A 16,597-nucleotide genomic window follows, 5' to 3' on the forward strand; every position below is an offset into this window, starting at 1 on the left:
TGCTCTGCCTGCTTGCATTTGTTTTGGAGAGGATACAGTTTTCTCGCTGCTCCAGCAAACTGAAAAATTCTCTCCCATCGCATCCCTACACCCCTCTCCTCATACTTTTCCTTTCTCAGATCTTTGTTTCCTCTCATTTTCATCTCTAAGTTTTCGAAGCAGTGCAGCAGAAAGGGCCAGCAAACTAGAGGAGCACACGTTAGCTAAGGGAAGCTTTTATGGATTTTTTTTGTTTTGGTTCACTTGAATTTCAGACCATCGCTCATTCCAGTACAAAAAAACTTACATGACTGTGTACTGATTAAATATGCACACACAACTTTACACATATTGACTTGTTGTCCCGCTTTATCTGTCTCTCACACCCAATCCATTTTTAATCATGTATGTCGATAGCAGTAAACTGTGCAGGATCTATGTTTACCATACTGTACAGTAATACTTGTTGAGAATTTGATTGAGTGCTTCAAGTTTTTACTTTGCCCTCTCAAACCCTGTCCTCTTGTCCTTTCCCCTTTTTCCCTCTCCATATTCCTTTTTCCTCATATCTTTATATTTCAGATGGCAGCCCTGCAGAGCCCGTTCTATGGGGATAAGATGAACCTTTACTCCCTTTGTAAGAAGATAGAACAGTGTGACTACCCCCCTCTTCCCTCAGATCACTACTCGGAGGAGGTGAGTACTGTCTCAGCTGCATTTTACTGCTATGGCACAAAGTAGACTTAGACCTGCTCAGTGTTTAAAAGGGCTCATGATTGTTTCTACTCCTCAACTCCTTTAAAAGAAATGGTAGAAATATTTAACTTTTTTTAAGTGCTCTACTATTTTAAGCAGCAGTGGCCAGTCCCTCTTTCTCTGTGCCAGTTCGCTGATTGTTACTTGTTCTGACTATTAAAGTTATTTTTTATATGTAAGTGTAATCCACCCAACTGTCTGAGCTATGATATTACTCTGTGATCAAAAGACTGGCTATGATTTTAACCGTTTGAAAATTAAATGCACATATCAAAAGCATCTGGCCATGCTACAGAGTGGGGTGAGACTAAATGGGCTGGAGAGTCATGTTTCCCTGACTAAATGTTAAATCATCTGCTGTAATTCTGCGTAGACTTATCCATGCACAAAAATGTAATGTAGTCGGGCTGCGGTTAAAAATTGCATTATTGCTGATTGCTGATGACGTGTATGAATGTGCATGGCTTTGTGTTGCATGCCCTCTTTGTGTGGGTGGCATTTTTTTTCTTAGACATTTCTGCCTTTTTTTGTTTTTTTTTATAAATTAAGTCAAGTGTACACACACGCAAAAACTCAGACACTGACTTATAGGCACACACGCACATAAACTGCAAGTATTGGATTCATTAAACACTGTCACTGTGATGGGCACTGTAAAGCTTTGTGAGTTGTTGCATTTGCTTGATAGTTACAGTTACCGCAAAGTTTCCATTATAAAGCAGGACTCATGCCCTCATATCTCATCTGTTTAAAGAACCATGCCAGTGGTTTTACCTTTTTAAGTAAAAATGAGATCAAGGATGCAACTTATAAATATTTTCATTATAAATTATTATTATTGCTACTTTTTTGATTAGTTGTTATGTCTATCAAATTTCAGATTATAGAGGGGGCTCAGCCCACTGTTCCATCTTCAGATATTTTTTTTTCTCTAATAAAGAATCCAAAGCCCATATTCAGGTTACAGTGATATAAAATAGAGAAAAACCAGCACAACCTCACATTTGAGAGCCTGGAACCATGACATTTTTTCACTGTAACAATCAATCCATGATTAATCAATTATCAATATCATTGCAGAATACATTTCTTGTAAATTTCATAAATTAATTGAGTAATTTACCAAATTATTTTAGCTCTAAATGACATAAACTTCAGATCACAGCTTTTTAAAATGAATTCAGTCTGCACAGTGGTCTAATGAAACCTGCTTGAATTGTGTAATCCGTGACAGTATACATCAAGTAAGCATTACAACTGCATCTTTGATATAATGGTTCCCATTTATTCCCACATGGAAATAAATGGAAGTAAATGGCTGCGTGGAAATCTAGGATACCTGGAGAAATACTGTTAGGGTCCTCAGAGCATGAAAGTGCCAACCTATTGTGTCCTTTATGTCTATGCCTTCCACTCTACTATCAGTGTATCTGCATATGCAAAGTCCACAGTGGCTAATTTTAAGTGGCTATCCTTTTTCATGTCTCTGTAGTCCAATACTAAACCCTGCAGATCCAGACTTTTATTATACTGTGGTATTTACTTCATTAGGCTGATAAAGGCTAATTGTGAGGTGTTTCAAGCCTCTGTGGTGTCTATGTGGTGTTTTTGTAAATGGAAGAGCAATTGTGCAAGTGTATATTTGTTACAAGAGCTCCCTCTCCACACACATACACACACACACACACACACACACACACACACACACACACACCACGCTGCGCTTCTGCGTTGCCCCACATGTCACCCCCATCCAGGAGAAAGGGAGACAAAGCGAAAGAGAGAGGGAATGATAGAGCGAGAGACAGGGCGATGGAGAGATGGAGATGAGGGGGGTGCCTGCAGCGCCTGTCTGGATGTAAACAATGCTCCTGAAGGATCGGCAGCAAACTGTCAGCTGCTCATCTTTGTTGTGTCATTTAACCATCTCCATCTATGCTCCCCCCCACACCTCCTTTCACTAGCTCCCACTCCCCCCATCCCTCCACCTGACACTCCCCCACCCCACTCGCCATGCAAAGAAGCGCATGAATATTTTACATATCTGCATCTCTTCTCCCCCCCTCCATCTCTATTCTGTGGGACTAATTCTCAGACTGTCTGAATTTGCATCTTTCTCTCACTTTCTCACTCTCTCACTGTCTTTCTCTCTCTCTCTCTCTCTCTCTCTCTCTCTCTCACATGCACACACACACACACGCACACGCACACACACACACACACACAGCAGCTGACGAGAAACTGTCCAAACCGGTGCCATGCAACAGCGGCCGTCGGTAGACGGTTACCATAGCGACCTTGCGTAGATGTTATGTTTTTTTCTTTCCTCTCCATCTTTTATTCTCTTCTTTTTTTTTAATGATGGTGGTGGCTGTTCCGCCTGCGAGCCTGTCTATCTATCTGCTCCAATCAGCCGCTTCGCTCGGCTTCAAGTGTAAGTGCTGTCTCCGGATGGCAATGGAGTGGCAGCAGTGTGTGTGTGTGCTTGCGGGTGGGTGTGCATGTGTGGGCTCGGGTAAAAGTGAATTCAGCAGACCAATAAGTGATTAGTGCACTAACCCAGCCTCATGTCTTTGTCTCAGCTTAGTTACCTGTTGCTTTATTGTTGCTATTATGGAACGAGCTGATCTAGAGGGCAAATAAAAGACGAGCAAGTCTGTGTTAGCAGAGATTTGTTCATTTCTGGAGCTGCTTTTTTATCATCAGTCTCACTATAGTGTCATTGACTATTTTATTTCTCTCTTTACCTTCCATCCAACACCCTTCCTACCACTCTCACCAGCTGAGGAACTTGGTAGATATGTGCATCAACCCCGACCCGGAGAAGAGGCCGGACATCACCTATGTGTACGACATTGCCAAACACATGCAGAACCTCACACAGGGCAGCTAAACCTAGACTTACACACACTACAGCTTGCGGAACTCCTCCCAACCTCCCCCTCGCTTTTCATGCTGGACTTGTACACATCTATCAGCTTTTATACAATAACTTACTTCAAAGTTTAGCTCCTTGTGATAAATAGTACGTGTAACAGATTTTTATTTCTTAGGGGACGGTACAGTCTGTTACATGACTGACACCCAAACCTTTTATGCCCTCGGGTAAAGATCATAAAGATTAAAACATTTTTGTCAGATGGACCTCCCATTCCTTACACTTATACTATGTTACAGCATTGAAAATCAGTGTGTTGTAACTCACTGATATGTTTGTTGCTGTGGCTTTAAAATGCATGTCCTCTGTATTTTTGTGTGGAGAACTGAAGCCATTTTTCAGCAGCCGCTAGTAGTAGGTGTTGTTTAAAGCAGATATACTGGAAAACTGTAAAATTAGCAAAAAAGATTATAATTGTAGATGTTATCTTCTAGCCATAAAACAGTAAAGCCACTCGCAAATATTGTTAAAAATTACCTAGTAGGCTTCTGATGTGCCTCATGTGACCTATGGTCAGCTAATGGCATAAAAAGACCATGAAAACTTTGAAAACAATGGTAACATTGGAGTGAAGAGATTTTCACTCAATGGCAGAGACGTAACAGAGTGTTATTGATGGTTGAAGTGTTGTTGTGTCGCACTTTTTATCCTGGTATCAGAAGGCTGGCAGGGTGATCATGTCTTATGAATGTATTAGGAAAGGAAGGATCATCTAGAGGTTAGACTAGAGATGTGCTGGGGGGAGAACATGGGCAAATGTCTCCACAACACTTTGAATGTAAGTCATTTTGACACGTATGTATTGTCTTTGAAAAATTCAGAATGTCTCTTTTTTTTGACAGCCTAGAAGGAGTGGTAGAAGCAGTAACAAAAGCAGTTTTACATCTGCTGTTTACCTTAGTCACTGACACCAAAATATCCCCCTTGGTTCAGTTCAAGCAAGATGTACTGTTATCAGATAGTGTGCGGTTTTTTAGGGCTGTAAAATCACAATGAAGATGTTAAAAAAAAGGTTAAAACACATAGTTCTCCATCATGGTCCAGTGGATCCTTTTAACCCACCTGAACGGTAGTCTGTGTAGACAAAATTTTGTGATTGTTGCTGTGTAAGTTTGCAGTGTATATGTCTTGTTCAGTAACATATGTTAAAGAGATAGCAGATCAATACCTTGTGTACCGTCCATGTCATGAGTAAATCGCAGCATGCATACATAACTTGTGTTCTCAGTTGAGAAAGGTATATCAAAGACTTGTACTGAAAAAACCCCCCAAAGAAACAAGCACCAATGGGATTCATTTTATTTTACTGTACATAGTGAAGAAGTTCCTTTAGTTTTAGTACTGTAGGGTTTTAGTGACTTATTATTAATTTGGAGGGAGTGAGCAGTAATATATATATATATATATATATATATATAACAGTGAATAGGTTTACACCAGTGTGTCACAGCTGACCAGCACTGACTACCACTGTTTTACATAATGACAATGATACCACACGGAAGGTATAATACGTAAACAACAATTGATAACGCTTTATTTCAGTGTCTTATGAATTGTTTTTAAACATTATCAAATAGCCTGTTAACTTTTCAGCTGAATTATTGTACATGTATGCCCATGATCTCCTGTTGTTGTCTTTCTTTTTTTAATTAACATTTAATACTATTAACATGTGTTGAATACAAAATCAAAGCTTATAGATGCAAGAAAATGTAAGTTATTTTGTTATGGTTAACAGAATATTTTGATAGTGTGTTGCTACTAGTTATATATCTGAGACGTGCAAATACAGTGTTTGCAATTTTTGTTTGCAATTGTACACCTTGTCCAGAATTTTGTTCCTCCATATCGCTTTTTGTTCCCATTGCAGTAAAACCTTTTTTTAAATTTCAATAATTATCTTAATTTTTCATCATCTTCATCATCTGTTTACCCTTTATATCTACGCTCTCTAAACAAGCACATCTATAAAGCACCAAAACCTTTCAGTATTCTGTTGTAATTACAGGGGAGCTATGGCTTTAAGGCACTTTCTCTATATTTTAGTTTCTATACAGAATTCCCTGAAGAAATTGGTCGTATTTAAGAGCAAAAAAACAAAAAAAATTTCTCCAGTGGTTTAGGGGAAACAGCCTCTGAGCTTTCAAATGTTCTTAAAGCATATAACTAAAACACCTGATGCTTTTGTATTGGCTTGAAAGATACATTTATGTTAATGCCCTTTCGGTGGCGATGTTTAAGACACACAGTGCTAAGTCACTTTAAGAATTATGGCTAAGTCTTGATAGGGAGTGTTTTTGTCTTTATGTAACATAACATTTCTCTACTATTCACCAGCTTTTTACCTCGGCTCACTTACTTTTCCGCACACTCTCTGAAGGTATCGAAGAGTCCAGGTGTTTTTCACAAAGAAAAATAATGACAATTAATATTTATTGTTCTGGTAGTTTGGTTGTTTTCTGAACATTTCATGTCAAATTAAAGACCATCATCACAAATGCCCTGTATGCTAACTAAATGCAATAAAGCTTTCAAATTCCTTTTGGACATTGGAGTGACTGCTTGGAGCTCAGGTTTTAATGGGTTTCACATCTCATCTCATCATTCAAACATTTTTGAGTCCCAACAGGTTTTGATTGTACACATACCCTTCAGGACATCAATAAAAAAGGACAAACACAGTTATGAGTATGCAAACTGCCAGAAACCAAGCCCAGGTAACACCGTCCCATCACGGAGCCACAGTTTTACAGCTGTAGTTCAGGACCATTTTGGTCCTTTTTAAAGGAAGGACCAAACCGTCACTGGTAAAAAGGTTTGATGTTACCTGAGTTTACAATTGTTGGGATATTTCACTTTGATGGACTACTGGTAAATTATATCACCTTAGTGGTCAGTATATCCATATACATTCAATTTTTCTGTTACACGCGAACATAATCCCGACCGATACCAGAACATTGTCGTTTTTGCCTTGAATGAATTAGTTCTATATAACGTGATTTTGATTATATGTTTTTTCTTGACTTTAGAAGTTGATGAGGATGACTTGAATGCAAGTCTGTCACATTGTCTCACATTGACAGCACATTGAATTGTTGGATACTAGTGGTGATATAGAATAAACTGGGCATCCTCCAGATTTGAGCAAAATAAGGTACCATATCTCATCTGCATACGGAGGAAAACTTGGATGATCTTGTATTATTTGAACTATACACCTGGTTATCATTGAAATAATTTTCATATTTATTGTTTATTGGTAGCATTTGATGCTGAAAATGTGAAAAACACATACCTGCAAAATGCATCAGTAACATTAATGACACACACACACACACACACAGAGTATATAATTTTTATAATTTTTTTTTTTTTTATGACTGCTGTGACTGGAGGTTTTGAGTTGTCCGTCTGCCTATCCCATTCTTGTGAACACAATATCTCAGTAACGCCTGGAGGGGATTTCTTCAGATTTGCTGCAAACATTCACTCAAGGATGAACTGATTAGATTTTGTTGGTCAAAGGTCAAGGTCACTGTGACCTGATGCTCTTGTGAACACGATATATCAGGAATGCCCAGAGGGAACTTCATTGCATCTGGCACAAACATTCCCTTGAACTCAAGGATGAACTGATTATAATTTGGTGGTCAAAGGTCAACTTCAATGTGACATCATAATGTTCTTCAAAAACACTTCTGGCCATTATTTAACGCTGTAACTCGGGAACAGAAGGGGAGATTATGACCATACTTCCTGGAATTTGACAGTTGACAGAGGTATACAACCATGAGGCAGTAATTGTAGTTTCAAAAGATGAAGTGTAACGTTTTAAACTTGCAATCTTAATGGTAATTCATTTTTGAGTATTCCGTATACAGAAGAGGCCATTTAGCTATAACGTTACATTTTTTAATTAATTTTGTTCAATCGGTAATACAAATATAAAATGGAAACACCTCAGAATCACACAAAAACACACACCTGCGAAATGCATCAGTAACATTAGTGGCCTGCAGGTGGCACAAGTACAAGGATTGAACAATAAAACACAGATTTTGTATATGTTAAAGCCATGCAACACAGGTGAATTTTAAAGCCTCATTTTAAAATATCCATTGTCATATCTTTTGGTGGTCTAACATTAAACTGTTTAGACAGCCATAGCCCCTTTTGGTTCCCTTTTGAATTCTTGGTTCGCTTTTTTCTTAAGCATATTGGAAGAGAAGGCTGTTAAAAAGCATAACTTAGGTATGGTATTGCATTCATTTAATTAATTATAGTATATTATATATACTACTAAGACTTATACTGAAATAACTGTAATATGCAACTCTGAGGCATATTGTCCCACTGGTATTCCATCATACTTCCATACTTAGTAGGCTTGGTATTAAATTGCAGTCTATGTGGAATTAAAAAGGTCTTAGAAAGTCTTGATTTCAACTGTTAGGCCTGTCATGTAAGACACGAACAATGCCAAGGCATACATGCAGTACTTAAGTTAATAAGAGTAAATGATGACTTGGTATACAGCTCCATCAGGATGCTCTCCGCCAAGCAGATTCAGGTGCATTAACATAAACTATGACAGCAAAAAAACAAAAAACAAAACAGGAAATAGTGCAAATTATTTTTGGGTACTTATTAAACTATAGAGCACTTCACATACAATACAAAGACTTCCAGGTTACTTCAAAACTACAAGTTGTAAAGATTTGCAGTTACACTGAAATACTTCATTACTCTAATACGGAATTCCAGTCAATCATTTTAAGTGTTTCATTATAACAGGTGATATTAGATCCAACACCTAAAATGTAATTAAAAATGTGTAGCTGCTGAATGTGAATGCTGTTTGTTACATACATGAAGAAAAAACAGGAAACCTAAAGTTTACTCACTTGCTGTTGATTCAAACATCACATCTCCCTTCACGTCACTGCAGAGAAAATACATAGTGAGGAATGGCTGTAAAGATTTCAATTTACACTGCATATACCATAGTACACAACAGTGTATATTGAGTTTAATGAAAGAGTTCAACTGCAACAAGCCTGACAATAAAACTAATGCAGGTAATTAGGTGTAAAATAATCTTTACTTTCTGGACTTTCTGTGTATCAGAACGCAGATCTTGTAGACCAAGGCTGCAGATAAGATGTTGATGATGATGATGATGATGATGATGATGAGGACGACCAGAATATCAGTGACAGTGAGAGCTTTTCCATTGTCTTTTAAAATGATGGTTATAACAGAAGAATGTCACAGTTGTGGCATTTATGTTTAAGTTACAAAGAATAGAAGTAGAGCTGTGTATGGTCTCTCAAAAAGACTTAACACAATACTTAACAATACTTTGTGGTATTGATTTGAAAAGCACATACCCAAAGTGGCAACAGGTATTGTCTGGGGCTTGCTCTCAAAGTGTCCATTGAAAGCAGTCACCTGCAAAGACAGGATAGCACACACTGAAATATGAAGGAAATAGTGGTGGTATTCATTTTTTCACAAACCTTCACTATGTAGGTCGTAGAGTAACTCAGGTCTCTGAATTCAAACTTGCATTCTCTCTGTTTAATTTCCTTCACAATGACACCACCATGATGAAGTTCTGCTCTGTATTTCTTTTCGTCTGTAGGACCGTTAAATTTTCCTGAATACATACAGTGTACTATAATCACATTATGCTCTGGCTGTGACGTCTTCAGCTCTTTAATATCGTCTGGTTCTGTAAGAAAAATGAAGAAAAACACACTTATTTTCAGAAGCATAGTCACAGTTAAAGTGATTTTAATTTGCTCTAACAGCAGTTTTAACAGTTATCAACAACATTATTGTTAATATCACATTGTTGCTGTACTGGTTGTCTTGTGCATCAGGATGTTTTAGATGTTGATATATTTTTTAATGTCATTATGTAAAGACTGTATATGAAATCAAATATTTGGCAAATTTGCTGATGCTTATCTATTGTTGTTTTTTTAATTCATCCTTTAACATGAATGGTTATTTAATCAATCAATGGATGTTTTTTAAATGATCAATGTACCACTTGGTAAAGATTTTACACCAAGAAAGTCAGTAATTACTCTGGCTCCACGCTACAGGCTCTTCCACTTACAGTGATGAATAAACAGGTGCAGGTACCTTTTAATCTTCACTGTCATGGTTTGGAGTGTGTAATAGATACATTTTCCTTTACATAATGAATGTTGGTACTGATCAGCAACATTTATTAAAAAGGACAAACAGAAAGAAAAATCTTATCATTGTAATTTTTATAAGGATAAATCAAAAAAACTCATTTCAAATAATAATTAATATAATTAACTTAAATAATAACTAAATAATTAATAACAGTAAATATTGTGTTGAAGTTCCAAATTCAAATATTCATGTAGGGACCATATTTCATGAACCAGGTGTTTTAAAGTCATAGTACGTCACATGGGATCAGTTTTCTCCCCAAACACTGAAACAGTTTCAAAGCTGTTTGGTCTTAAGAAAGTGTTTCATACAGATACTCTTACTGCCACATGAGTAACTCAATATTCAACATGTATGTGCAGCACAGACTGTCAGTGAATATACTCCAAATAGTCTTCTTGTGTCATAGATTTAGATCATAGAATCAGCTGTGATCATTTTTCATTGGTTACTTACTTCCAGCCTCAGTCTTTTGTGTCACTGGAGTTTGTTTAGCATCTCTCTTCTTGTTCTTGTAGATGGGTTTGACTTCACAGGTGTATGTGGTGAATGGTTTCAGTCCAATAACAAGACATGTTCTTCCTGATGACTCTTTGTTAGCTTTACCTGTGAGTTAAAGTTTCACAAGCTGTTAGTTTGTTTTGTTGAATAGCAACACAACAGAGACAAAATTAAGGGTATACACAACAGCTGATTGTTTTTGCACTTTAAGTGACAAGAGAATGGATGTCAATCAATCAGTTAATATCATCAATGCATCACTGGTCGATCACCAGCTTTGGCCCTGCAAGCTAAAACTATTGTCCTCATTATGTGATCGTAGGAAAGCAGACTGGGACAATAAACATGTGAAAACTGAAAACCTTTGTTTCCAGTGATTTAATACAATCACAGTGTTATTTCTGTGTCATATTTCATGTTGATTTTGTGAAACTGTGATTTTCTTATTTACACCTACTAACACTCAGGATGCTGAAGGGTTAGCATGGAGCGCTGTAGCTCCACCAATGACTCAAATGTCCACAGTATATTTTACTATTTAGATAAACTGAATAGAAAAAGGATCTCCAACAACTTCCAGAAATGAATTCCTATTAAAAGAATTAAAAACATTAGAGAGTTAATCTGAATAATTTCACTTACTCCAGTGTGTCTGATGGGAGAGAGTAGAACACAGCTGCAGTCGTATGAAAGCTTATCAAGCTTCTCAAGCTCATGAAGGACTTCTTGACACTTGTCACTGGTTGTGCTCCAACTCCAGCCAATAGACGTATTGGTTACTCTGTCCTTTGTGGCGATTATGTTAAAATCTGTTGGAACATCAGACATCTGTAACAGACTTGAGTTCTGGTGCTACACAGTAATTCACTCCACAGTATCTGAGGATAAAAGCTTTCATTGCACTGAGGTGAAGTGAACATCAACATACCACAGTCAATCCTGACGTCAACAGCAGTTGTGTTTTTGATGGTGACATTGTTGTCCTTGATCTGACCAATACAGCTGTAGTCAGTAAACGGCTCCAGCTCCGACTCCAGCTTAGGCTCAGTGACTCTGCCACTCTCTGAGGAGACACGAGGATGACAGCGTTTCTTCAACAACTAGTATTTATACCTCAGAGCTCATGTAGCAGCATCTTTTCAGATTAAAACAAATTTGGACTCATTCAGAAAAATATAAAAAAATCTTCTTTTTAGGACTGATTCACTGAGAGCACAAAGTAATACCTCACCTTCCCCCTACACTGACAGACGATTCATATCGCTTAAGTTTTAATTAAAACGGGGAATTGCAGATTCAAATCTCTATTTATTTCCATGTAAATCCATTTATAATATTAGTAACACACAAAGTCTTTTTACTTCTAGTTTTATCACTTACCCCAGCAGGTGTAATCAACAGAGAGATTTTCACAGTTTGGAGGTAATTTTGTTTCTATTTTCGCTGGAAGTTTAGTGGAAACAATCTGATGTATTTCATTTGTGTTTAAGAAATCTGTGGAAAAAAAGAAAGCACAAAAAATGATGAAATAAAATCTAAAGCACATGCATTTCAAATAAAGGCAGACTCTTTTATACATACCAACAGGGATGATGCTGGTGAGGCTAAAGGAAGTGGTCGGACATGTGAAGTTTGTAGTAAAATCTGAACAAATGTCATTGTAACCAGGTTTGACACAGAATGTTTTATTGTCACATCCCACAACATTTGTGGTTGATAGTAAAGAGCTGACGTCCCAATCACTCCGGTAACAAACATGTCCAGGGATGCAGCTGACATCTTCAATGTCATCTTTACCTGAAATACACAAGTGATGCACAAATGTCTCTCCATTTTACACACAGTCTCATTTCTTCAATGAAAAGAAAGCAAGATGCATGACAAAAACATGAATTATTTTTACTCACTTATGTCAGTCGTTGTAGTTTTATTTTCAGGGTGGCTACAGTGTTTTTCACCAGCACCATCAAGATATGTCACATAATGCTCATATTCAGTGCAGGGCTTCAGGTGTTTGATTTCATGTGATGAGCTTTGACTGGACTGATGGACGGTGATGTGTTTTCCAGTGTCTGATCGGCCTTCTTCACTAATGTTTATGGTGTAGTCACGAGGGGTAGAGCTTTTAATGTCAATCTGGAAGCCAAACTTGATGGATGTTACAGTGTAGGAACCTGCAGACATCAACAGAGTTAAGAAACTATACTACACTATACTATACTGTACTATACTATACTACAATATACTATACTGTACTATACTATGATATGATATGATATGATATGGTATGATATGATATGATATGATATGATATGGTATACTTTACTATTCTATACTAATCTATACTATAATATTCCATACTATAGTTTACTATGCTAGGCATTACTAAACTGTACTCAGTATAGTATAACATGGTATCGGCTATACTATACTATATTTTAATGTACTATACTGTACTACGTTGTATTATACTATACTATACTGTACTACGTTGTATTATACTATACTAAGGTATACTATTGCTATACTATGCTATACTATTATATTATACATGACTTTACTATGCTGTATAGTATACTGTACTATAATATTCTATGCAATGTTCTACAATGCTATGCTATGCTATACAATACTTAACGATACTATACTATACTATACTATACTACATAAAAAGAAAAAAGTCTCTAATATGATCCCCATGAAATCAATCCTTCAATGTTGTAAAGCAATACCAGTAAATGTATGACGTGTAATGAAATATATTTATCAAAAACAAACAATCAAACAAATAAAACAACATAAAGAACACCAAAGACAACAGCACTTACACTGTGGAGGTGAGGAAGCTAAAATAAAATACAGTTTCAAGAGATTAGAAAACAATTCAACAAAATAACGTGTTTTTATAGGATAAAAATGATGTAATGACTGTGAAAACACATAATAGATATAGTAAATGCATATATTTCATTACCTACCTGTAATCCTTTGCCCAGCAGTTGCAGTGATTTGACCTGAAGTAAATTATCATTAGATAACAATTGTAATGAAAACGTGCATTGATAATGTATAATATCAAATTAATTGAAAATAACATTATGAACATATCTTCTTACATATGATCCCAGCTGAAAGCAGCAAAGTCTTGAGGCTCCTGAGACCTGTCACGTCCAGGAGTTAGAGTCATTTGTGAAAGAACGTTGTTGTGGGGACCATGAGAGGATAGTCACATGAAAACTTTCCTCTTTGTATTGAACGTGAGAACTGATGCCAAAGTTTTAAGATGTATACATTGTGTATCTCATCAGCGGTCACAGCTTCTGACTTGTGTTCACCACATCCTAAACCTCACCTCTGGTATGAATTCATGAGAACAAGAACAATTCTACATCAATTTAAATAATCAATTTAAACATCAGTTCTAACCCACCTTAATTACCACTAATAACTTGAAGACTCTTCTCATCTAATGCTCTCATCTGTTTTACAAAAGGAGTCATCTCGGAGTTTCTTTCATTTATTTTTACCATATGATAAAGTGTGGGTTTTTGAGAAAAAATATAGACAATTAATACATTTCATGTCACCTTTTAAAAGCCTTATCACCAGCTCTTTGTATATATGTATGTATGTATGTAACTGGCTGCAACTGAGCTTCCTTTTATATCTATCTTTAGAGTGCATGCTTGGAACTCATACCAGCTTTTAATTTGGATTTTCCATATCCCATCCAATCAAAACTGTTTTTGATTATACATTAGCATACAGGCCATTGCTCGCTATTGTCTTTACAGTAAAATACACTAACAATAACACAAGAATATGCACTAGTGAAGCTGCTAAAACCTGCTGTTCTAGTCGTGCCTGTGTCACAGACCAGGACATTGACAACAGCTTCAGTTTTGACGTGCACATATGTGCTGAATGAAAATCATATATCAAGAAGTGACAACTGAATTTCATAAAAGGGTCCCTTATTTTATTTCGTACTCCATTTCTAAACGCTCACCTCTGCTGCCAAATGCAGACCTGCAGTATTTTTTTCTTTTGTCCAATATTTACAGCTGCTTCATTTGCACCTGACTGTTAGTAATATCATCAATTCAGATAATACAGCGTTCACATATCAGCTCTACAGTCCGGGACGTTGCAGAGCTGCTTTTAGCTGTGGTTAACACATGTCTGAAAACATCTAACCCGTCTGTTCCAACCCCCACATTAAGAGTGCAGGTTAACTCTTTTTCAGATAGAGAATTACATACATGTGGTAGGCAGAGAATGCAGATTTGTTTGACTGATTGATTGATTGATTTATTTATTGATTCAAGGGAAATTAATTTACATTGTGCCCACAGGAAAAAGAGGATGTAGCAAATACAAAGAAGGAACTAATGACATGAATGTTGGCTCAGCTCCATTCGTGTTTCAAGAAAGCACTACCAGTGTAAAAACAGAAAAGCAAACGAGCACTTACTTGCTGCCGATTGAAACATCGCGTTTTCATTCACGTCACTGTGGGGAAAATTCTAAAGTTTGACTTCAAACACTTTAATTGATACTGAAAAACATGGAATACACTGGACTAAACAGCGTTTACCAAGAGATTTGAGGACATGATTATCAAGTAAACACTGATCACTGTTAATTGTTTTGTCTTTATCAAGCAGGAGATTAGATGCAAAGTTGTCCTTACCGAGACTTTCTGTGCTTAGGAACACGGTTAAGAACATATATGCTGTCGATCACCACAAGTATTGCCACAGACGTGAGGACGATGAGAAACGCCAGAAAATCAATGACAGCTTTGTCATGATCTGCAAAACGAGTGTTATGACAGAAGAACTATAGTGGATACAAGATATACACAATGCAGATGCGGCTTATATGTCAGAATAAGATTTGTTGAAATGATTTTCAAATTAAGGCAATTTCTGGCATAATTAAAACAGCACATACAGTGAGTAGCAACATCATATGTCTTGGACTTGTGCTCAAAGTGTTCACTGAAAGCAGTCACCTGGACAGAAAGACAGAAAGACCTTTTTATCAGGAATTATCTCATAGTACGTGAGATCTTTGAATTCAGACGCACTTGGTTTTCATACGTACATGCAGAGTATCACCAGCATAACCATGTTGTGTGATGTACATCACCTCAGGTCCATTAAAGCGTCTTGAATATTCACAGCTCACTATAATCACATGAGGCTCTGGAGCCGTCGTCTTCAGTTTAGTCATATCGTCTGGTGCTGTAACAAAATAAGAAAAGACACCATATTTCCTTCAGATATCACACTCTGCTTACTCTTAATAAAAAGTGACACTTTGGCTTCGTATATCAACAAGTTATTGATTATCATATATTATTGTTATGTTATTATTATATACACTGTATATTAGTTTGTTGTGTGATTTTTAGCATGAATAAATAAATAAAAAAGCAACACACATAAGACCTCAGTAAAGAGATTATTATGACAGTTCAGAGGTTAGTTCACTGTAATTTCTTTTTTTTCAGGGAGTTCAGTGGTAACAGTCTGATTTATTTTTCTCTTGCACAAATACAGTATAGGATACGGGACTTCATCACCTCCAGCGCTTCATGTTTTATGTCACAAAAAGAAAAAGTTCTCCTATCTTGAATTCTGAAGGGTGACGGATAGAAAGACTTGTGTTAGAAAACACATTCTTGCTCCACACTCCCTTTATGAAGATGCCCATTAAATCAACATTGAAGATAGTTACTCACAATTGGCCAAACTGATGATCCCGGTCCAGAGCAGCAGGATCTTGAGAACACAGAGCCCTGCCATTTACAGGAGTTAGAGTGTGTGCTGCCACACACCATACAGTATGGTCCAATGGGCAGAAATTCACACTCCTAACAGAAGCTGTATGTTTTAATGTTGTTGACTGCAGTGTCTTGACTTGTTGTCCACACTTTAAACCTCAACTCTGGTTTCCAGTTAAGTGAGCAAGAGTGATATCACACCCAGAATTTACCTTTAATGTTGGTGGCAGGAAGCTTAATTTCTGCGATGCATCTGTGCACAGGAAATCCTCTGTTATCTAAACCTCATATCTTTTTTTCACTTTATTGCTCTTTTTTACATTCCTGTCAGTCAGTCTGTTGATATGCAGTGTGCATGCTGTTGTAATTGTGTTTTCATTACAAATGTTTGGTATGTGAGGATTACAGACACA

General features: G+C 36.9%; 2 protein-coding genes across 3 annotated transcripts in view; one reads left to right on the forward strand and one right to left on the reverse strand.

The window, feature by feature from the left end:
• The window catches only part of nek7 (NIMA-related kinase 7), a 60,224-nt gene extending 54,008 nt beyond the window's left edge, over positions 1 to 6,216 (forward strand). Inside the window, exons 9-10 of the mRNA XM_056378178.1 lie at positions 562 to 675; positions 3,518 to 6,216. Coding sequence (XP_056234153.1) covers positions 562 to 675; positions 3,518 to 3,628 — 225 coding nt within the window. The 3' untranslated portion in view covers positions 3,629 to 6,216. The remainder of the gene's footprint in view (positions 1 to 561; positions 676 to 3,517) is intronic.
• Positions 5,023 to 15,267, reverse strand: LOC130170662 (uncharacterized). 2 transcript variants are annotated; one of them, XM_056378176.1, is made up of 15 exons: positions 15,087 to 15,267; positions 14,868 to 14,905; positions 13,510 to 13,554; positions 13,372 to 13,407; positions 13,222 to 13,239; positions 12,301 to 12,567; positions 11,975 to 12,190; positions 11,774 to 11,887; positions 11,322 to 11,456; positions 10,349 to 10,498; positions 9,367 to 9,413; positions 9,070 to 9,130; positions 8,784 to 8,916; positions 8,584 to 8,621; positions 5,023 to 8,264 (listed from the first exon to the last, which is right to left on the reverse strand). In XM_056378176.1, the coding sequence occupies exons 2-15, from the start codon at positions 14,884 to 14,886 to the stop codon at positions 8,221 to 8,223; spliced, it is 1,323 nt and encodes a 440-aa protein (XP_056234151.1). In that variant the 5' UTR covers positions 14,887 to 14,905; positions 15,087 to 15,267; the 3' UTR covers positions 5,023 to 8,220. The 2 variants fall into 2 exon arrangements, 1 of the variants encoding a protein (XP_056234151.1); XR_008828028.1 differs by lacking the exons at positions 5,023 to 8,264; positions 8,584 to 8,621; positions 8,784 to 8,916; positions 9,070 to 9,130 and adding an exon at positions 11,036 to 11,202 and having other exon boundaries at positions 15,087 to 15,261.
• Positions 15,268 to 16,597: the final 1,330 nt, after the last annotated feature.

This window comes from Seriola aureovittata, chromosome 6 (assembly GCF_021018895.1).
Source record: "Seriola aureovittata isolate HTS-2021-v1 ecotype China chromosome 6, ASM2101889v1, whole genome shotgun sequence".
Taxonomy (NCBI): domain Eukaryota; kingdom Metazoa; phylum Chordata; class Actinopteri; order Carangiformes; family Carangidae; genus Seriola; species Seriola aureovittata.